Source organism: Sclerotinia sclerotiorum, genomic scaffold, assembly GCF_000146945.2.
Source record: "Sclerotinia sclerotiorum 1980 UF-70 scaffold_16 genomic scaffold, whole genome shotgun sequence".
NCBI classification, from domain to species: Eukaryota; Fungi; Ascomycota; class Leotiomycetes; order Helotiales; family Sclerotiniaceae; genus Sclerotinia; species Sclerotinia sclerotiorum.
Window position 1 is genome coordinate 212943 of NW_001820820.1, and position 22427 is coordinate 235369.

At 41.7% G+C, this 22427-nt stretch overlaps 9 protein-coding genes across 9 annotated transcripts; 4 read left to right on the plus strand and 5 right to left on the minus strand.

Moving 5' to 3' along the window:
• Window positions 1-372: 372 nt before the first annotated feature.
• Window positions 373-982, plus strand: SS1G_10613 (predicted protein; the record flags this gene model as incomplete). The annotated part of the gene is made up of 3 exons (XM_001588117.1): window positions 373-495; window positions 613-671; window positions 787-982. The coding sequence occupies 3 exons, from the start codon at window positions 373-375 to the stop codon at window positions 980-982; spliced, it is 378 nt and encodes a 125-aa protein (XP_001588167.1).
• A 2048-nt stretch (window positions 983-3030) lies between these two features.
• Window positions 3031-5380, minus strand: SS1G_10614 (hypothetical protein; the record flags this gene model as incomplete). Its single annotated transcript, XM_001588118.1, has 3 exons — window positions 3031-3135; window positions 3338-4506; window positions 4570-5380. 3 exons carry the CDS (start codon window positions 5378-5380, stop codon window positions 3031-3033), a joined length of 2085 nt encoding a protein of 694 aa, XP_001588168.1.
• An 831-nt stretch (window positions 5381-6211) lies between these two features.
• On the minus strand, window positions 6212-6451 carry SS1G_10615 (predicted protein; the record flags this gene model as incomplete). The annotated part of the gene is made up of 1 exon (XM_001588119.1): window positions 6212-6451. The coding sequence occupies one exon, from the start codon at window positions 6449-6451 to the stop codon at window positions 6212-6214; it is 240 nt and encodes a 79-aa protein (XP_001588169.1).
• Window positions 6452-6737: 286 nt separating this feature from the next.
• On the minus strand, window positions 6738-7232 carry SS1G_10616 (predicted protein; the record flags this gene model as incomplete). Its single annotated transcript, XM_001588120.1, has 2 exons — window positions 6738-6848; window positions 7050-7232. 2 exons carry the CDS (start codon window positions 7230-7232, stop codon window positions 6738-6740), a joined length of 294 nt encoding a protein of 97 aa, XP_001588170.1.
• An 897-nt stretch (window positions 7233-8129) lies between these two features.
• SS1G_10617 (hypothetical protein) lies at window positions 8130-10422 on the plus strand (the record flags this gene model as incomplete). Its single annotated transcript, XM_001588121.1, has 5 exons — window positions 8130-8469; window positions 8522-8734; window positions 8789-8944; window positions 9039-9177; window positions 9231-10422. The coding sequence occupies 5 exons, from the start codon at window positions 8130-8132 to the stop codon at window positions 10420-10422; spliced, it is 2040 nt and encodes a 679-aa protein (XP_001588171.1).
• Window positions 10423-11270: 848 nt separating this feature from the next.
• On the minus strand, window positions 11271-12160 carry SS1G_10618 (predicted protein; the record flags this gene model as incomplete). Its single annotated transcript, XM_001588122.1, has 3 exons — window positions 11271-11588; window positions 11713-11910; window positions 12074-12160. The coding sequence occupies 3 exons, from the start codon at window positions 12158-12160 to the stop codon at window positions 11271-11273; spliced, it is 603 nt and encodes a 200-aa protein (XP_001588172.1).
• A 1295-nt stretch (window positions 12161-13455) lies between these two features.
• SS1G_10619 (hypothetical protein) lies at window positions 13456-16539 on the plus strand (the record flags this gene model as incomplete). The annotated part of the gene is made up of 1 exon (XM_001588123.1): window positions 13456-16539. The coding sequence occupies one exon, from the start codon at window positions 13456-13458 to the stop codon at window positions 16537-16539; it is 3084 nt and encodes a 1027-aa protein (XP_001588173.1).
• Window positions 16540-18428: 1889 nt separating this feature from the next.
• SS1G_10620 (hypothetical protein) lies at window positions 18429-19478 on the minus strand (the record flags this gene model as incomplete). Its single annotated transcript, XM_001588124.1, has 6 exons — window positions 18429-18946; window positions 19030-19058; window positions 19118-19156; window positions 19231-19256; window positions 19305-19330; window positions 19382-19478. The coding sequence occupies 6 exons, from the start codon at window positions 19476-19478 to the stop codon at window positions 18429-18431; spliced, it is 735 nt and encodes a 244-aa protein (XP_001588174.1).
• A 330-nt stretch (window positions 19479-19808) lies between these two features.
• SS1G_10621 (hypothetical protein) lies at window positions 19809-21667 on the plus strand (the record flags this gene model as incomplete). The annotated part of the gene is made up of 2 exons (XM_001588125.1): window positions 19809-19828; window positions 19927-21667. 2 exons carry the CDS (start codon window positions 19809-19811, stop codon window positions 21665-21667), a joined length of 1761 nt encoding a protein of 586 aa, XP_001588175.1.
• Window positions 21668-22427: the final 760 nt, after the last annotated feature.

A 22427-nucleotide genomic window follows, 5' to 3' on the forward strand; every position in this document is an offset into this window, starting at 1 on the left:
GTACTCAGTGGTAGCTAAGTTCTTTGGCTGGAAATCTGTCAGTTTGAGTACCTAGGTAGTTAACTAACCTGGATAGCCAAGATACTTTGATCTTGAGCTACTCGAGTATACTTATAATAATACTTACTAAGTTACTACTAGTTACCTAGCATCTAACTTCTTACTTCTCTCTCCCAAGTGTCCTTTTCCATCCCTCATCTGTCCTTTTCATCTCATCCCATTGAATAATATCGCATTTTCCAAAATCCCCACTCGTCCCATCCATATCGGATAATATCCATCAATTAATTCCCCAGAATCGAATCGCATCAGCTCCAGTTCACTACACCGATCCAAGCCCGACCCGTCTCTGCCTCCAAACCCATACCCAAAATGTGCGATGGAATCGGTCTCCCCATCCCATGGGTTTGTATCCAATGTGGCACCGATCAAAACCCGTGTCATGTTAAGGTCGTCGGTCCCACGCTTGGATTTGGAATTGGAGTACTCAGCGCCGTAAGCATCGTGTTCATCAATCATACATACGTCATACAATATATACACTACACAGCATCCGCCTACCGGCTAACGATTTCTTCTCTTGAATTGATTTAAACTAACAAAATGAAACAGTTGGTCTGCTGGCCGGCTTCAATATTCGTGGGTTGCTGCGCTACCGAGACCGGTAAAAAGTATGTTACGGACTTACCACTTACCCCTCACATTTACCATATCCCGACATCCCATTCGCAGTGCCGGCGCGGAAAAATTTCATGACTAACCGAAGTATACAAATTAGGATGTTAGGTGCACCGGTGGATATCAATGGACAAGTCTCGAACGCTATACCGTTTTAAATGGGAATATTTGCTCTCGGAGGAAATCCGAATTGCGCAATTTGAGTGGGGAACAAACTAGAGGGACGACGATAATATGTACGAGCAGGAGGGAAGGAGATGACGATGATATTTTCGATGTAATGGTCAGAATGAAGGATATATGAAATGGGAATATTTAGTTTGGTATGGTTTGATACGTATGTATAATGAGCGCTTGAAGTTTCATACATAATGGAATAGTATACGATTCACCGATTTCGGATGGACTTCGAGGAAAGGGTTTTTAGAAATATACTCTTCTCCGAAAAGTTAGAGCGTCATCGAAGCTTCCAATATGACACCATTCTCTTCAGAATATGTATATTCAGAGCAAGAGGGAACATTAGCTTCCCGGGGTGCATGGAGCACATGTAATCTTACAGAATGCGCCGCAACTTCACGTATGAATTACACTACACCTATTAAGATCAGGACCTACTAATCTAGACAACAATTCGATCTCGAACTTACTCCCCTCTATACGCCCCGAAACTTTTCCTCCCCTCCAACATACAGCCACAAACATATTACCAACCTATGTGGCCACTCTAACAAAAAACCAGCATTAAACCATAACATCCATCCCAACCCAAAACCAAGCAAACCCCCCATAAACCCAAAATCATAACCTCCATCTATCTCAAAAAAAAAGCAGTAACAAACCCAACAAACCTAACCAAAAAAACAAATACTCTATTATTCCCATTACACATCTCATCAACCGGATACACGGCATACCCCATCCATCCGTGTATCCAATAAACCAGGTATCCAACACCCCCACGGAACGCGGCACTTGGAACCGTGATTTCTGATACATATATTTATATAGGTAGGTAGGTAATGTAATAGAAGATAAACTAATCTGTTGCATGTCTAACGGTTGAACGGCATACCTGTTGTAGATATTTGGTGCTGTGTTATAGAGTTGTATTGTTGCATGTCTGACGGTTGAACGGCATTTTTTGTAGATATTTCGTACTAGGTTTTGGTATAATGTGTATTAGGTAGGTATATAGGTATATGGTGTATCGTATATAATGTAACGGTTGAACGGCACTAAGTTGAATTGCTTGGTTAGTTAGGTAAATAGGTATTTATCATTAGTGCTAGATTCGGTGCAGATATAGAACGAGGTATGTACTCGAGGAATAAGTATACATATCATGGAATTATACTGCATTGTATGTATTAGAGTAAAGCACCCGTGAATGCACGGACAGAGACGTCCTTCCAATCCTCGATCCACTTCCACCAGTTCTCCTAATCCAATAATAATATACAAAATCTATATTTAACTACCTACTAGGTATCTGATAACTTATAACTCAATCTTCAATTAGTAACTTAACTAAAGTAAAGTAATTGGTCTCAGAATACACACCTAGTACCTAACATACTGTTACGTTGTAACATTATAAACTATTATCACGTGTTATAGGATCACATGAATAGTCTTGTGAGGGAGCGAGATTCGAATCTCGCTCCCCAGCTCCATCGCTCCAATGTTAGAATACGAAGGTCTATATAATCAAGATGGATTCCCTTTGTATAGAGCTTCGTGCTCAAGATCAAGATCAATCATTTAGTATACTCTACTATTAGTTACGAATTGCATTATTGTCATTACTTAAGTCCCTGCTTGACGCCTAGTTATAAACCACCTCGAGAGCCTAGAGCACTTCCACGTGATCTAGACGGCAAACCTCGTAACACAAGAACAATTATGGAAAGATATCTAGATAGGTAGATATTGAATGAAGGATGGAGATCAAGAATATTGATTTGATAGATATATTTTTCTGTACTACTGTTACTATCTATATACTATACACTATTGCTATATACACAAAGCCCGCCAACTCTTATGACGAAACCAAGTATGTACATAAATAAATCAATAAATCAAAAAGTTGTATATTCCAAGGACTAGAAATGAAGTATGAAGATGAAGATATTGAAATATGTGACGAGGTGATTATATAAAGTATTAATATCGGTTTAACAAGTCTAACTGTACAGACCTTGGGAGGAAGCGTGGGCATTTGCATTTCACGAGACGCATCGCTCTAGCATATCTCTTATAAGGCCCCTGCATGCAAGAGGGGAAAAATTCGTGGACTCAAAGGCACCGGGTAGGAATGGAGGATAGGTTGAAACCCGCAAGCATTGCTCACATACAAGCTCCCTTACTGACAGCATAGAATGAACGATCAAGGTGAAGCATAGCATAACACTGACTTACCGTACGTCTGATGAAAAATATGAAGACCACTACCTATATATTAGTAACGCTCCCAAACTATACTTACCACTGCATCACAAACAGTGTACCAATAAGGGAACACATTTCGTATATCTTCACAAAGACTTTGTCAGCATTGTAATAAAATCTAAGTACAATATAGGAGTCTGCACCTTTGCACCATGATAGATATCTTCAGTTTCCACCCCACCTGATCTGATCAAGCCAATCTCACACCGGCTTGTCTGTTCTTCTTCAACTGTTGTGCTGCCGCTCCAGTCATACCACCAATTTGACTACCATCCAGTGAACTTTGAGCTTCTCTTCGTTTCTCGTCTTCTATCTTCTTCAATAATTTCTCGGTCTTTTGTTTGCCACTGCCTTTGCCGTGGAATTGATGCGATAGGTGTTTGAAGGCCTCCTTTTGGTTCATATTTCTTCCGTGATCATCAATGTACTTTAGTTCTACATTAGGCTTATACTCCTTGTTAAAGTGTTCAGCAAGTTGTCGCGATTCTTGTTGATCTCGTAAAGTATTTTGTTGCCTAGCGTGTTCTTCTCTTTCACGAGCAGACATACGATCCAAACGACCTGTGGCACGGTCTCTCTCTCTTTGCATCTTCGCTCTTCTTTCTGCTTCTGCCTCACGTCGTTGCTTTTCAGCGAGAAACATCTGTTTCTCTCGGAAAATTGTGGCCACATCACCAGACTCGGCAGTCTTGAGGATACCTCTTTCTCTCAGAAGTTTCAAGGTAGAGCCTAGACCTTTCTCGAGAGTGGCTTCCTCTTCTAACCCATTATTGGCGATACCATCTTTCGACTCCTCTTCACGTTTGATTCGAGCAAGTCTGTCCTCATCATCCTCTATATTCGCATACGATTCGTTCATTTGCACATCCCCATCATCATCAGAATCGGCATCCATGGAAGTGACGGCCTCTGCCGTTCGGGATACTGGTCTTCGTTTAGGATCTGGTGCAACTGGCTTTTGGAGATTCGAAACAAACTCGGAAGTTTCATCAATCACAAGTCCTGAATCATTACCTTCCTCGTTGTCTGCGGGAGTTGCCAATGCTTCCTCCCGTAGTCGTTGAGCGAACTCTTCTGGCCGTAACTTTTGACGTTTCTTCAATGCATTCCTTCGTTGGGTAGCAAGTAAAGCTTGTAAATCATCATCATCAACAAAGGACATATCCTCGAAAGTTCGTTTCTTAATGGGCTTAGATCCTTGATCAACATCCATTGCGTCAGCATTGTCACCGTTTGAGACAGCAGGCTCAGGTTCGGGAAATACGTCGTCTTCATCAATCGCCTTTTGTCGTGTTGACTTGGCCTTCTTTTTCTTCGGTTTCTTGACCTTGATATCGGAGATATCAAGGTAATCAGACTTCGGCTCGTCATCTTCTAAATGATATGTTAGTGGCCGAAGTAATTGGATGCTAAGGTATTCTGGGTTCGGATGCTTACTTAGAATGTCAAGGCTAAAGGTTTTGGCTTTTGTCTTGATGGTAGATGCGAGATTTCCTGACGAGGCTTCAGTAGTACTGCCCATACCGTCTAAAGTAAATCTCTTTCCTTTTTTGCCATCAATTTCCTCATCATAGTGCGCCAAAATCTTCTTTTCACCGGTCTCATCATAGTCGTCATTTGGGTTGTACGTAGGCTTTTTCTTCTTGAGCTCTAACTTATCAGACAGCTTCTCACGCTCACGTAGATCCAAATTCTCCAGTTCATCACCTTCTTCTTCATTTTCGTCGATCGTGGTGTCTTTCAATGTGAGAACTTGATCCTCCCCTTCGGCAAATGTATCCAGCTCATGCCCAACTCTAACGCCCGCGAGATCTTTGGCAGTATATTCGGCAGCTGCCGCAGCTTCTGCATCGATACGTTCCTGCTCCTTCTTTCTTGCCTTTTCAATCTCTTTTTGCCGTTTCTTTTGCTTCATCAACCAGGATTTAGCATCCAGATCGCCATCATCGTCAGCTTCTCCCAGACCTTTGCCTTCGAGTTTCGCAAATCGTTTGGCTGTATCACGCGCCTTCTTTATGGCTTCTGCTTTGGCTTCTCGTTTTCTCTTAGTCTCATCAGCCTCTTGTAACCTTCGATAGTTATCATAGCCTTCAGCTTGTCGCGATTCTAATGTACTGCCGACATCTTCTGCCGGTGCAGATGGGGCCTCTTTGAAAACTGGACCTGCAGCTCCTGGTACTGCTAAAGGCTTCATTCCAAGTGAAGCTCGAATCCGGTTTGTCTCCTCGATAGATATAGCGTCCGCCATTGTGATGTGATTTGTCTAGAAAAAAGCAATTGATGTTTACTGTGTCGAGTTTTGGCGAAAGAAACAATATCGAAGTTGAATTGTGAGGCTGACAGGCAAATTTACTCTAACCGAATATATACTAGTGCACTTTAAGATGCACGCTAAATTAGCGCGATTGGTTTCGCTACAAAACTTTTTCCTCGTGCACAATATTTTTACTTTTTTTTCTCACAAAAACATGAGATTTGTGTCCAGCGTCCCTTCATCAAAACTGTTCGCAGTGATGGTGTAAGGTTGCATGCTGAGGCAGTTCGATCGTCTATGGAGCCATCAACCTACCAAGGTAATCTGTGATGTCAATATCCGATCGACAAATCTCAGATTGATCAGTCCTTATGAAACCTGAGTCGCTTCGGCTGATTCGGTGGATGAGTGTACTGAAGACGTCAGATTCCAAATCTGTTTGCCTAGGCTGTTAGCCTTTGAGGTTGCGGAATAACCCTCTCGTCTACATTTCAACTTCGGGGCATTTACGCGTTGAAGCAAGACTTCAATTGCAATTACGACACACTTCCATCCAATCTTTAGGCGGTTTTACGGATGTACCAGCAGCTTGTGAAGGATTTATATGAGTGGGGACTATCTGCAGGAAGGAGTATCATCCTCAAACGGTCAACACTCCGCTCGAATGATCTTCTGTGGTAGACCTGGACGAGCGGTTTGCGCGTCAAGTTGAGTATTATATAGATGTTCACATGTTTTCTAGCTTCTGCTGCCGAGAAAAGGCCCGATACATAATTGATAATTATCTTTCACATCGTCTCTTTTCAATTGCATGACGTGAAGTACTTATGCATCCCACTGTGCAAGCATCGGGATCCCCCACAACCTTACCATACTCTTGCCATACTCCGCGGTACCTTGCGGACAATAACTTTCCTTGGCGCACGAGGCTTTGTCGCTGGATTCATTCCCACTATGCTGAAATTGGAAGCTCGACGTGCTAGACCTGCATTGCTTGCATGATCTGATCTTTAATGCGACTACCATAATAACATCTTGCTCAGTGGCAATGGGCCAGCCTTGCATGCATGTATGTACTATGTACCTAGTATGTGCTACGACCCAAGGAATAGCTGGAGTCTTCGGTCTGAGAAAAGTTTAAATTCCGTGTTCTCAACCTCGGTACTACTCTAATGTTGGCTACTTTTCTTGATGGCCCGGCCCATCCTACAGCATATCAGCAATTCGGCAATCTACTTTACTACCAAGTAGCACAGGTCCACAAGGTAAGGAATGGCCTCATAAATCGGTCTGATAACGGGCCATCTGAGGATCTCCCATTTTTCTGGTCCCCTCATAAAGATAAGGTAATTCAAAGGATCCGTCGGTCCCGAGCTTTCGACGCTCTAGCCATCTTGTAGCTATCCATGTCATTATATCCGGATCCAAGAAGTCTTCGCATTTCTCGAAGGGCGACTGCATACTAAGACTTCAGGCGCTGTAGTTCCTTGCGCGGAGGTTCGGTTTTATTGCCAAGGTCGCATATCCCAAGCGGTACCTTCAAGAACCGTCGAGCCCAACTACCACTTAGTACACGAAACAGGAAAGAAATTGACATATGTGAATTATTATACATCTGGATTCGGCAATGAGAATGTTTACCAAATAACATTCGTCTACCTACATGGTGCTGCTGCGATGCATGCAATAAATGTACGGAATAGACAGCTGCGCGGGGATGTAAACTCAGTCTGGAGCTGCAGACAAAACATGGGACGGCCCGATTAGATGGAAAATGACTTTGTTCAAGTTTTTGTTGTAACTTGTGGGGACCCCAGACTAGCGGGCGGACATGGGGGTTAGTCATGATGATGTATTATATAAGCATATAAATAAATAAAAACCTCAACTTCTCAAGGAAGTTGAGCTAGGTATATGTAGGAAGGTAGTAATATATGTTTTATGTAAGATTTCGAACGCATTTTTTTATTTACCCAGGTGGGTAAGTATTATGTAGGGACCAGGTAGGTAAATAGTATAGCTGAGAATCTGAGATCTTCCAGCAAGCTGAGACCTGAGATCTCCCAAGCTTTGAGCTTTAAGCTTTAATAAATCTTCTCCTATGGTTACTCTAGAGTCTAAGTGTCCGTCCCGTGACTTGTCTTGTCTGAAAGCTTAGTTTTTACTAATGAGGTAGGTAGGTACAATCAATCACATCTAGACACGACCTTTCAGGGGCCACTTTTACAGGTGTACCAAATTGTCCAATGAAAACGGTAAAATGTCGCACTTTAAGCTTGTTCATCATGTAGAGAATATTTAAGGAAAAATCAAGGGATATTTATTATTCATTCAAATTCATTTAGCATTATTCAAATTTCAACAACAGATCAAACGGCATAAGACACATGCAAAAGGCGCAGACACGCATGCAAAAGTCCGCCTAAGTACCTTAAAACCTAAAAAGGCTGTACCTCCGTATCGACGCAACCTTGTGACTGCCTGCCTCCTTACCTTAAGCTAGACATCTAGGTACGTAAAACTTAAAGGCAAAATTCGGGTCCCCGTCGATTAGCTCATCATATCTTCACAATAGTGCTGGTACCTTGGCCCAACTACCTAATCGTCCGCACTATCCTAAAATCCATTGAAAACTCCGGATGCATCAAGCTACCTAGTACCTTAACGGCATCAATCTGACCCACATACTTTCATCCATGAAGAAGGCTAGGCGGGAGGAGTACTCTTATTAATATAAATAGCAATGGCTTCCTCTTTACTTTCCGCCCTCACCTCTCTCAACTCCATCAGCAACTTCAATAGCACACTCGTTCTTCGCGCCGTGCAACCCATCATGCACACCTTTACCCCTCTCCTGCTGGCTGGCAGTCTTGCCCTCCAATCTATTCATGCTTTTCCAAATCCCAGCCGGGTTGAGGAACGGGATGGCGAAATATTGAAACGTTCGGTGGACTCTTTCATCGCCACTGAAAGTCCAATTGCCATGAGAAATCTTTTGTGTAATATTGGATCAAGCGGATCTTGTGCTGCAGGAGCATCTTCCGGCATTGTAATTGCTTCACCTGACAAAGTAAACCCAGACTGTGAGTGTTTCTCCTTTGCCTTGTACTGACTGGACTCCTAATGTTCCAACAGATTTTTACACTTGGACTCGAGACTCTGCATTGGTCTTCAAGAACCTTGTGGATACATTCATCAGCAGCACTTATTCTCCATCACTTCAACAACAGATTGAAGACTACATCAGTGCCCAAGCAGGTCTTCAGACCGTATCAAACCCTTCCGGTGGTTTCTCATCTGGCGGCCTGGGCGAGCCCAAGTTCAATGTCGATAAAACGGCTTTCACAGGTTAGAAATTTCCAAATTCTCCACTTGATGTGTTACTGACATGTGTCTGTTTAGGAGCTTGGGGTCGTCCTCAAAGAGATGGACCAGCCTTACGTGCTACTGCTATGATTGCTTATTCAAAATGGTTGATCGCCAACGGCTATACCTCTACCGTGCAAACCATCGTTTGGCCTATTATCAGAAATGATCTCTCATACGTTACTCAATACTGTAAGTTATTTTTCGGACTTTTGTCAAAAAATCAAAAGAGTCAAGGAGTTTCGAAATACACTTTTGCATAACCTTATACTGAATAAATACACAGGGAACCAAACTGGTTTTGATCTTTGGGAAGAAGTTCAAGGATCAAGTTTCTTCACTATCGCCGCTCAACATCGTGCACTTGTTGAAGGTAGCGCATTAGCCTCCCAAATCGGTCAAAGCTGTACCTATTGTGATTCTCAGTAAGAACAAATGTATGAAAGATTCGAGATTAAAGTGCTGATTCACTCTCTAGAGCCCCACAAGTTCTTTGCTTCCTCCAAAGCTTCTGGAGTTCATCTTCTGGATACATCATTTCCAACATCAATGAAAACAACGGACGATCAGGAAAAGATGCAAACAGTATCTTGAGTACTATCCAGACCTTTGACCCTACTGCTTCATGTGATTCTTCCACATTCCAACCATGCTCAGACCGTGCTTTGGCAAACCACAAAGTTGTCACCGATTCTTTCAGATCAATTTATTCCATCAACTCTGGAATTGCCGAGGGTGTTGCAGTTTCTGTTGGACGTTATCCAGAAGATTCGTACCAAGGTGGTAACCCTTGGTACCTCAATACTCTCGCCGCTGCTGAACAACTTTACGATGCTTTATACACCTGGAATAAGCAAGGTTCCATCACAGTGACCAGCACCTCCCTCGCATTTTTCAGAGACTTCAGCTCTTCTGTCACTGCCGGAACATACTCTTCTTCAACATCAACCTACACTACTCTATACAACGCTATCAAAACATACGCCGACGGCTACATGAACATCGTTGCAACCTATGCCCAAGCCAACGGTTCTCTCTCAGAGCAATTCAACCGAGCCGGAGGAGCCCCACTCTCAGCCTACGACCTCACCTGGTCCTACGCCGCCTTCCTCACCGCCGCCGCTCGTCGCGCAGGCGTCGTCCCATACTCATGGGGTGAGCCATCCGCCAACAGCGTCCCCGGAAGCTGCTACGCAACATCCGCATACGGCACCTACTCCACTGCAACCGCCACCTCGTTCCCCGCATCCCAAACCCCTAATGGAAGCGGAAGCGTCCCGGCTCCCAGCACCACAGCCACCACGACCAAAACCGGCTCCTCAACCACAACCACCGCATCCTCCTGCCCCATCGCCACCTCCGTCGCCGTAACCTTCAACGAACTCAAAACTACAGTTTACGGCCAAACCATCAAAATCGCTGGTTCAATTTCTCAATTAGGTTCCTGGGCTCCCGCTTCCGCTGTCGCTTTGAGCGCTAGCAAATATACCTCCAGTAACCCCTTGTGGAGCGTCACTATCAACTTACCCGCCGGAACAGCCATCCAGTATAAATTTATCAATGTGGCGAGCGATGGAACGGTTACTTGGGAGGCGGATCCAAATAGAAGTTATACCGTTCCAGTTAGTTGTGCAACCAGCGCAACGGTTAGTGGAAGTTGGCAGTCGTAGGTGACTTTTTTTGTTGTTTGATCTTTAATCTTCGATCCTTAATTCTTGAGAAGGATTGAGAGATGGGAATGTGCTAGTGGAAGTTTTCGGGTTAAGGGGTCCTAGATACTTGAGATGGGTGAATGAATGAATGAATGAATGGATGAATATAAAGATATGATGAGTGGGATGTGAGACTCCTGAAACAGAATGGCCAGTATAGATTCATGAACTCTGGTACGTAAATAAAAATTGATCGGTACTATTACATTACCATACTTGGATTTCATCATGGTCGTCATAAAGCGTACGCGTGTTTCCTCCCTATCTATCTATGTAGCTAGCTAGCTAGCTACCTATTTATTCCTTGAATATTGAATATATCACACATCCTATACAGTATAATTCAAACAAGCACCAAATTCCCCACACACATACATCACAACTTTCAAGATTCTCCGGTTCTTCATCATGGTATTATGTATTGTTTTGTATTCTTCATGTTGGATCCACCAGATCTCGCTCATATGTATTAAGAGAACTAAGTAAACTGAGTAAATCAAAAAGCAAAAATCAAAGACACAGGAAAATACCTAAGTAGATTTAATCCACGATGATGTGGAAAGCCCAGCTATGCACTCACTCAGAGCTTTAAAATAACTAGCACCTCCTTGGCTATCCCTCAAAATCAATACACAGGAAAATAAGTAGATTTAATCCACAATGATATGAAAAGTCCAGCTATGGCACGTACTTAGAGCTTTAAAATAACTAGCACCTCCTTGGCTACTCCCCTCAAAATCCAGTATACACCTCTGAAAAAATCTCCATCGAAAACAGAAAACAGAAAACAGAAAAAGTAGAATACTTCACTCATCCTCATCACTCGTAGCTTCAATATTTTCTTTTTTGCTCTTCTTTCCCTTTTGCGCTGTTGCTGCTGCTGATTTGATTTGCTTATTCTTATTCTTATTCTTGTTTTTGTTCTTGGATTTTTTGTCGGCTGATGAGTCTGTTTCTACTGCTTCTTCTTCTTCCTCATCTTCATCTTCTTCTAGATCTTCGTTTTCTTCGACTTTCTCCTCTTCTTCAGGTGTAATTTCAATACCTTTTTTCTTGAGATTGGCGTTTATTTGGGGGATAGATTGGAGGAAGTTTTTGTATTGGTCGATGGTTAGGGAGATGCCCTGGATTTTTTAGATGTTAGCTTTGTTAATTTTCTATGTTTTTCGCTCTTTTGTGTCTTTTCATATTGGAAGGGTAGATAGATATGTGAGAATTTTAAAGAAGGGATATAAAAAAGATGCGAACCTTCTTTCCCGGCAAAAGATTTCCATCTTTCTCGTAGAATTCGCGGATGTTAATGAGGGTTTGACCTTTGAAATCTGAAAGCTCGATTTTACGGGGTGTGCGGCCGGTTGAGAGGTCCCATGAGGGAGTGGTTGAAGAAGAGGAGGAAGAGGTGGCTTTGCTTGTTGTGGTGGGTTTTGTGGTTTTGGATTTTTTGGACTGAAGGGTGTGTTAGTGGGGGGTCGGGTCTCTGAGGGGTTTTGAGGGTGAAGGTAGAATGTGTTAAGATGATCGGGATTAGGGTTGGATTTGAATAATGTTTGAGAGAAGGAGAGGGAATGTGAAGATGCTTTTTTGGGGCTGAATTGAAGGAGGGGCTCACCTTGCGAGCTGTATTATCGTCATCAGATACGAACCCACCATCCGAATCGTAGGTTTCGACAGGTTCTGCGCGACTTCGTTTGGGCATTTTGGAGGAGACTTAGATTATGGGATTGGGATTGAGATTGGAATTGAAATGTGGGAGAGCGGACTAGATGTGGCTTGTGTTGGGTTGGTTTGATACTTTGAGGTAAGAGTGATGGATTGTTGGAAGAGCTGAGATGAGATGGGATGGGATGGATTATTTGGAGAAATCAATGAAATCAATGATGTAATTGAAAACTTTCGTTTAAGTTTCAGATTGGAAGCAAAGATTGTTTGATAGTTTGTATTTTCATTTTCATTGTTATCATTAGCATTTTGTTGTCATCGCGTGATGTGATGTTTTATCTGGTAAACGCGTCTGTAACGAAGAGTTCGCGTTTGCGCGTAAATTGATTTTTTGGTGACTTTTAGGTAGGGATCTTCATCATGGGGAGAGAAAAGAAGCCGATGCTGCTAAAATGACAAAATGAATGAACATTTTCGAATTCAACTGATCTTCATATGATGTTTTGATTTCATTAAAGTCAAAAGCTGTGATTAGCCAAAAGCTATCCTTGGTCCTTTGAAGATCTCATACTGATAATAATGATTGATTAATTTGACATATAATTTTATTTTCACTTAAAGGGTGCTGGTTTGATTTTAGTGCTCGGCATTCTCTACCGGATACCTTACTCAAGCTTTTACCAGCGGGAAGGAGGGAAGTCATCCCTGACGATCTAACGGATCCAACAAATCATCTAGACGTTTTAGGCCTTTCTATTTTTGCTTCAAGAAAAGGTGGCCAGAACTGATATTTGAATGTCTAATTTCAAATGGAACTATTAGATATCTATATTACATGAGGGTAGGTATGAACTGGTAAAGGAATAGCTAGTAAATGCTAAATATGTATTTTTAAAATCTAAGATAAACATGTATAATTGAAGCATTTTGAATGTTCAAAATCCATAGAACAATGAAATAGTGTTATCGCTGATAACGAGCTTCGGTTTCAACTCAGCCTCAACCCTTACGGAAGGAAAAAGAAAGTATCTACCTGGCTGGTAGAAACCAACACTTCATTGTTCAAAATGTAGTTGAACATCTAAAGTATGAGTCTCGAATGCTCTTTTGATATTTGACATTCGATCTAATGTTAGTCCCCCTCCTAGTACATGAAGCTATTCAAATGGGAGACACGCTAATCATCACTAGGCAGGCTATGACGATACAACATTCCTTCGCACTTTCTGATTCTTGCGACAGCAGCTTTGATTCATTACGACAGATTCAGACATCACGATACATTCAAGCGATACAACGGATTCAAACAGCATAGCAACCTGAATGTTCACAATGGATTCATCAAATGAGTCCAAGGTCGCGGAAGGCGCGACCAACGACCACGCAATTACCCGATTACTACGATTTCTTTCTGCGGCTTCAAACGAGCAACTTGTATTGATAGCCCTTGCCTTAGCATTCACCATATACATAATAATAGATGGACTTTTCATTCTCCTCCTAGGAGCTTTAGGCGGTGTCATTTTACATACGGTATGGACAGACAAAAGTGTTACGCCTGTAGTAGATTTGTATGTCAAGCCAGATAACGTTCAAGTGGAATTGGTCGAGAGCACAGGGAACAACTTTGAGAAATTCAGACCTAAGACTGCCATTGCCCTGAACGAATTAGTCGATGCCATTGTTCGAGACTATGTCAAGCATTGGTACAACCCTATACTCCCTAGCGATGAAACCTTCCTCATTGCTACGAGATTGTCCCTTACGAGGTTCATTCTATCCATGTCTCAGCGTCTCTCAAGAAAGCGACCTGCCGACACTTTGCTCAATTTCCTTACCAATTCTTCATCCATTGCTATTGTCGTTCTCAATGAGTTGGCAAATGCAACCTCCGGAACCCAGGGAACCATCGGGCCTGTCGAAGAGATGGTAACTAATTATTTGACTGCAAATCAAGATTGCAATTTGGCCAACATTATGAACGAAAAACAACAGAGGAAGCAATTCCAATTAGCCGCAGATGATATTCTGCAAAATTTCTTGGAAAAGTCGCTTTATGATTCCGGACCGGTCAGGATCTTTTTGAGAGAGATATTAGCTGGAGTCGTCCTAGAGATGACACTAAAAAGTTGTTCCAAGCCAGAATTTATTAATGGATGGATCGTATACCTGCTGGAAGATGGAGAACCCGGATTGGGACAGGCTATCGATGATGCCATGGACCGTAGAAATATTCACGACCCATTTTCCGACATTGATGGAAATGTCGGTAATGTTAGTCTTGCCAGATCCTCCAAGAGTTTAAGGCATCAAAGACGAATATCAGATGAAGAGGCCACGAATGAAGCGTTGGCAGAAACGCAGAGACTCAGCATGTTGATTGCTGAGGAGGAGGCAAAGAAACTTGCACAAATTGATAGTATCAAGGACGAGGAGGACAAAGTCCTCGGTGATAAAAATATCAAAGAAAATATACAACCGGAATCGACCCTTGTATCGCCAACAAATGGCATTCCACCTCACACACCAATCACAAACTCAAGACCTTCAGTATCTGGATCTGATTCGAAAGGCAGATCTCCTGTATCTCCCGATTCGAAAAATCATATGTCACCCATCTCACCTATATCACCTACAACACCTGCAACACCACAAACTACTTCCTCCTTTACGAACTTTGACCAAATTGTACCTCCAACACCTATTGCTTTACAATCAAATCCAGCATCACCTCAACGACAAAAAACAGTATCTTTGACTCTACACAACGCAAACATCATTATTTATGATGATTCAGTCGCATCCGACAAAGGAAAGATCAAAAGTAAACCTACCATGGATTACATGCTTCAAATTGAACCAGAGTCATCAATCCATCCTGGATGGATGATAGTCCGAAGATATTCGGATTTTGAAACACTGCATGAAGTCCTCGGACGAATTGCCAAAGTTTCGGGTGCTAGGGCATTCATTGAGCAACACCAAGATTTGCCAAAGTGGAAATCCAACACCAAACCATTATTACGCGGCGAATTAGAGCGGTATGTGAAAGATGCTCTTGTTCACCAAGCACTTGCTGAAAGTGAGGGCATGAAACGATTCTTGGAAAAGGATCAAGGAACCATGCCAGCGCCAGTTACAAAAGCTGGCTTTGCCTGGCCTACATCATCTCTGGAGAATATGGGTAAAGGCATGATTGATACGCTTAAAAATGCACCAAAGGGAGCTGCTGCTGGTGTTACAGGTGTTTTCAGCAACATCGGATCACTTGCACAAAAAAGATCTAGTCAAAGCAGCTTGCAATCCCAAAATCGTATTTCAGCGCCAGCGCTGTCAAGAGTTGATAGTACGACTTCATCAAATGGTTCTTTCTTTGAAACAAAAAGAGGTAGATTGAGCGAGGATAGTTCAAAAGCAGCTTCTGTCGTTTCACATCCCGGAAAGACCGTATCCCTTGGACGAAAGCTAAGCCGCGGATCTATTCCAGGAGCTGTGGAAGAATCTGGTATTAGAACCAGAGGATCTTCTGTAAGTAGTCACATGAGCGCTACATACAGCCCACTGCACAGTCGAGAGCCTAGCCAAACTTCATGGATAAAACCTGAGGATACGCCACTTTCATCACCAACCACGAAAGATTCCCAAGAATTACGTTTGCCACCACCACCTACTGAGATGCCCGATGACTACACTTCACAAGCTGCAGTCGAAAAACCATCTCAAGCTATAGTGGATAATGAAAACACTGTTACGCCAGCACCATCAAATGAGAAGGAAATCGAAGCTGTGTTGGACAATAGCAGTACGCCTGCGCTGGTAAGTGAGAAGGAAACAAAAGCTGTATTGGAAAATTGCAGTTCGCCTGTTTCGTTAGGTGAGAAGAAAACAAAAGCTGTGTTGAACAATAGCGGTACGCCTGCGCCACTAAATGAAGAGGAAACCAAAGTAGCAATTGAGCTTCTCTTCGCTGTCATAACAGAGCTCTACACCCTCTCTTCGGCTTGGACCATCCGACGCACGCTCCTAACTGCTGCAAAATCCTTACTCCTTCGCCCGGGAAACCCTGCTTTATCCTCTATTCAGGCACTCATACAAGATTCTGTCATTGCAGCTTATACTTCGGATGCTGGAATTGCCTCTTCTGTTCGTAAACTTAGAGAGAATGCCTTACCTACAGAAACCGAGCTGAAAACCTGGCCAGCAGAAATGAGTGCAGAAGATAAGGAGAAGTTGAGGGTTAAGGCGAGAAAGTTATTAATAGAGAGGGGTATGCCGGTTGCTTTGACAGGTGTTATGGGACAGGTTGCCACTGGTGAGGCTCTGGGGAAGTTGTTCGATGCTTTACAATGCGAAAATGTGGCGCGGGGTTTGATTTGCGGAATGCTTCTTCGAGGTGTTAAAGCTATTACTCATTAAGAGACGGGGAATGTAAGAGTGGAAAAGGAGGGAGTGTTAGAGTGGATTGAGATGTTTGGGAAGATGGAGTATGGATAGAACAGGGATGTTGGGGTGGTTGGAAACGTTGAGAAAAGATGGGTTAATGGATAGACGAGAAGCTGGGACGAAGGAAACTTTGAGGATAGATGCGACAATCGAGAGAATAGAAACACTGAGAAAAGATGGGATAATGGATAGATCGAGACATTGGGAAGAAGTGAAGCATTAACAAAAGATGGGATAAAGAAAAGTATAGAGACTTTGAATTGTATTGAGAACTAGAGATACCATTATTATGCTTAGCATTAGTATTATTAGTATTATTAATCACGAGAAATGAAAGATCAAATTATTAAATGGATATTTTTTGCTCCTTTGGCTTTGGTTTCTTATGAATAGATAGGTATTCATGGCGTTGTATCTATTCGTCATTACCCTCCCTTGTCTTTCTATCTTCCATCCCTCTTCTCTCCTCCCCTCTTCCATCCTCTCCTCTTTTTTGATTATTTTCTTTCTTGACAGATCTAATTAATCAAATTAAGTATTTAGATTAAATTGTATCTGCTCGAGTGCAAATGTACTGATTCACGAGTTTATTAATTTGAGATTTTTTCCAATCGATGAGTTAGTAAATGGAAAAATAGAAGTGTGAAAAGAAACTTCAATTTAGATTATGAGATATAGAATGGGATAATGGGATAATGGGATAATGGGATAATGGGATAATGGGATAATGGGATAATGGGAGAAAACTAAGTAATGAGACATCACCTAGGATATAATCTTACAAAAAAAGCCTATCTCCTAAGAGACAGATAGATAGATATCAATATACCTACCTAGATATAGACAGACAACCCCAGAATTTTATAGATTCGAGTCCTCTCTTATATTTAAAATCATAAATAAGAAGATTTTTTTTTATAAGAAATACAACAAAATAAACTCAAAAAAAAACTCAAAAAAAGAGTATATATATATAAATATAACCTCGAGCTCGATCTCATCAAATATAAAAATAGATAACTTATGCACACCACTTACTACTACTACTCACAATAGCTAAGCCCATATATATACCAAATTTTAGAAGAGATCCAGAAAATGATCAACTCCGCAACCCTATCCTTTCTCTTTTCATCATCTTCCATTTCCTCTCTTTACTCTCGTTATAAAAATTATGAGATAGATGGGGTAGTCTACAACTACAAGTCGGGGCACTTTCAATTAACAACAATCAATATCTTTCTTATATCATTTCATTGCAGTGAAATTTAGCGATGCAATCAATCTAGACTCCTAGTTGAGGAGATTGAAATTATAAAAGAATAAAGGAAATGATTTATAAGATCACTAGTGGATGTGTGATAAAAGAGAGATAGGATGGAAAAAGGAAGGTGGGAAGTTATATGGAGGTTTCGGAGTTGATGTTGTGAACACTGATAATGCGATGTAAAATACGATGTCTTGAGAATATTATTGGATACTAGGGATATCTCGAGATATCTCAAGACATCTGCGATATATCTGTGTGGATGTTTCATCTTAAAACTAATGGAACTTGGTCCTCTCAATCCTGTCACCACGTAAAACCATATAAGAAATATCTTGAAAGATTTATTCATTTCATCATACCATAGCCTAATCCCATACATATTCATACATCCGAAAATTCTTTCTCCATTAGCGAAAAAGAAGGAGAATGATAGTCCTTGCTATCCTATATATCATCTCCAAATCATCCATAACTTTACAGATACCTATCATACCACGCAATACCCACAACCGAAATTCGAAGCCTATCACTCCATCCATCCTATCCATCCATCCATTTAACAAACCCAACTCCTTTCCAATCCCTCCAACCATTACTCCAATACTTTATAACTAACCATAGTTCCAACTTTATGATTAGCCGTACTGAAACTCCTCAATTGTACTTTCTCTCCATTTACAATTTCTCTCGCATCACTATCTCCCCATTCCATTGGAACCTCACTATCCGCATCCGCATATACCAGAACATTAAATGTGCATGCTCCATCCAACTCTGGCAAAAATGTCACACTAGCTGTAATTTGTCTGAATATTGATTGAATCTCCAATTGAATCTCTGCTTCTGTTTTTTCGGGTGCGGGTGCTGGTGCTTCTTTCTCGGTGGGTGCATTTTCGGAAGTGGAGGGAGTAGTTGAGGATTTGGATTTGGATGATTTCTTAGAAGGTTTGTTGAAGATTTCTACATCGAATTGCCAACGTTCGACATCTTCGCCTGTTTCTTTTGAGGTGATTACGACGATTAGTTTGGTGATCTTTCCGTTTATCATCCATTTGTCGAGTTGTGACATGATCTTTTTGATGTAAGCTTTGACTTGGTCGTCGGAGGAAACTGGTAAGGATGAGTTAGTTATGATTAAGATATGGCGGGTGAGTGAGGAGTTGGAATGGGATTAGCTTGTACGGAAAACGAACCAAGCATTGTGAGGCCATATTTTTTGACGCTGAGAAGGATAGTTAGTTGGAATGTTTGTGGACTATGAGGTGAACAGGATGAACAAACGCTGAGAAGTCTTCGGCGGGGTATACACCTCGTTGGAAGCTATAGATTTGTTAGTGATTTGTAGACAAGTGGTATATGATTTGTAGACAAGTGGTATATGATTTGATACTTACAGAATTGTGTTTATTGAGTATTGGAACTACGCAAATTAGTATTTCTCTATGACCTAAATAGATCCAGTACTCACGAATTCCGCAACGAGTTTTGAAGAACCTATAAATTATTAACACTGCGTGCGATTTAATTCCCTGAGCTTTTGCATACCCTTGAGCGAGAGCTTATGAGTTTTCGCCTTATCTGATTTATCAGACTTCTCCTTCGACTTGGTGCTTGTCTTCGTAGTTGACTTTGTGGTCGACATATTGACAGTATTTTGAGAATGAATATCGTATGCGATCTTGCGAGTCTATCTGTCTGTCTCATAGATAAACAGAAAGTAAAGAACCCCATCAAATAATTCTTGGTTGCCTCAGCGACCACGAGCCCGGAAGGTTCCGTCACAAGGCAAAGCAACCCCAAAATTAATTTTCCCCAATCCTCACCCCGCGTCTTCAAACTGTGAAGCCCACTCCACAAATGCAGCGATGTCCATTGAACCTGCTTAGGCTTCCCAGCACTCTAAGATCACAATATGCATCGCATTTTCTTCCTTTTTCCCTTCCCCGAACCTTCACCACTTCGGTGACTCGATATGCCATCGCGAAGAAAGTCGTGGGTGATCTAGAACGTCGCATCCAAGCTATTCCCATTGAACGATTTCGGAACTTCTGCATCGTAGCACATGTAGATCATGGGAAAAGTACACTTAGTGATCGATTACTCGAATTGACGGGTACGATTGAACCTGGTGGCGATAAACAAATTTTGGATAAGCTGGAAGTAGAAAGGGCAAGAGGTATTACTGTCAAGGCGCAAACATGTAGTATGTTATGGAATCATGAAGGAGAAGATTACCTGCTTCACTTGGTAGATACGCCGGGACATGTGGATTTTCGAGCTGAGGTATCAAGATCTTATGCTAGTTGTGGAGGGGCTCTATTACTAGTAGATGCAAGTCAAGGAGTACAGGCTCAAACGGTTGCAAACTTCTATTTGGCATTTTCACAGGGGTTGACATTGGTACCGGTGGTTAATAAGGTGGATCTACCAACAGCAGATCCACCAAGGGCATTGGAGCAGATGGAAAGTACATTTGAATTGGCGCCTGAGAATGCGGTTTTGGTCAGCGCGAAGACGGGATTGAATGTTCCAGCTATTCTTCCAAATGTCATCAGACAAATTCCAGCTCCAGTTGGCGACCATACGAAGCCACTAAGGTTATTGTTGGTAGATTCATGGTATGATAATTACAAAGGAGTTATCTTACTAGTCAGGATTTTCGATGGGACAATCAAGGCTGGAGACCAAATCGTGAGTTTTGCAACTGGAATTAAGTATTTCGTTGGTGAAGTAGGTATTATGTATCCAGATCAGACTCCGCAAACTGTGTTGAGAGCTGGGCAGGTTGGATATATCTACTTCAACCCTGGTATGAAGAAGAGTCAGGAGGCCTTGAGTGGAGATACATTTACCACCGTTGGTTCAGAGCATCTAGTAGAAGCATATCCTGGATTCGAAGAGCCAAAGTCTATGGTTTTCGTGGCTGCTTTTCCAGTCGACCAGGGTGACTATCATCATTTAGAAGACTCCATCAATCAAATCGTACTCAACGACAGGAGTGTAACTCTACAAAAAGAGTCTTCAGAGGCGCTCGGTGCGGGATGGCGTTTAGGATTCCTTGGTACTCTACATTGTTCTGTATTTGAGGACCGTTTGCGTCAAGAACATGGTGCAAGTATCATCATTACACCACCCACCGTGCCTTTCAAAGTCATTTGGCGCGATGGTACAGAGTCAATTATCCAAAATCCTGCTCTCTTTCCCGAACACGAAACCACTAATCAACGTGTCCAAGAACTTCAAGAGCCTTATGTCTCTGCTACCATTACTCTTCCCGAAGAATATCTTGGTAAAGTAATTGAACTCTGTGAGGCCAACCGCGGTGAACAAGTCGATCTCACCTTCTTTACCGCGACCCAAGTCATTCTCAAATACGATCTTCCCCTCGCACAACTCGTGGATGATTTCTTCGGAAAACTCAAAGGTGCAACCAAAGGCTACGCAAGTCTCGATTACGAAGATGCCGGATTCCGCAGAAGTAGCATCGTGAAACTACAGCTCCTCGTCAACAAAGGACCAGTCGATGCAGTGGCACGAGTAGTACACACAAGTCAAGTCGAAAAAATCGGGAGACAATGGGTAACGAAATTCAAAGAACATGTTGATAGACAAATGTTCGAGGTGATCATTCAAGCACAAGCAGGAAAGAGAATCGTGGCGAGAGAAACTCTTAAACCGTTTAGAAAAGATGTATTGCAAAAGTTACACGCGAGTGATATTGGAAGAAGAAGAAAGTTATTAGATAGACAGAAAGAAGGAAGGAAGAAGCTGAAGGCCGTGGGCAATATCGCAATTGAACATGAAGCTTTCCAAAAGTTTTTGGCGAAGTAAAGGAGGGGGAAGTTTAATGAATATATATCAATCTGTATATATGTACCAAATACCACGAAGATCTTGAAACAAACTTACATCTTCAACTATTCACTATCATTTGACTCTCTTCTAAATATCCTCTCCTCCTACCTGCCACCTACCCACACTCTATTCCGTAAAATCATATATAATATATGAAACTTCACTCTCCCACCACCCCCTACCCAACTGTCCCGTCCCCGAACAAACAACAGATTACAGCAGAAATACATATAAATAAAACTTACAAACTTGCTCAATGCTTGATATCTCCTCCCTCGTCCCTCCTCACTCCACTCTTACATAAATATTTTTTCTCTTCATTTCTATCCTTAAAAACTATTTCATACCCCACACTCCACTCCATATTATAGATATCATTCCAGAATCCAAATTCTACAATTCTAACTATAAGATTATATTTTATATTTCTATTAATATTTTTATCCCTACCTATATGCCTTTTATTTTATTTGTTCTATAAATACATATGGAGAAAAATTGATAAATATATTATCTAAAATAAAAAAAATTATAAACTACAACTCATTGAATATTCTGTATTATATTAATCAGCTTTAGCACTCAAAAGTTAAAATAAACTATTTATAATTTCATCACATCAATATCAAAATCGACATCAATTAATATTAATATTAATATACTACTCCGCTTTCATTAATTCTACCCTGGGTATCTATACTCTTTCCCTTCCATCCATCCATCCATCCATCCATCC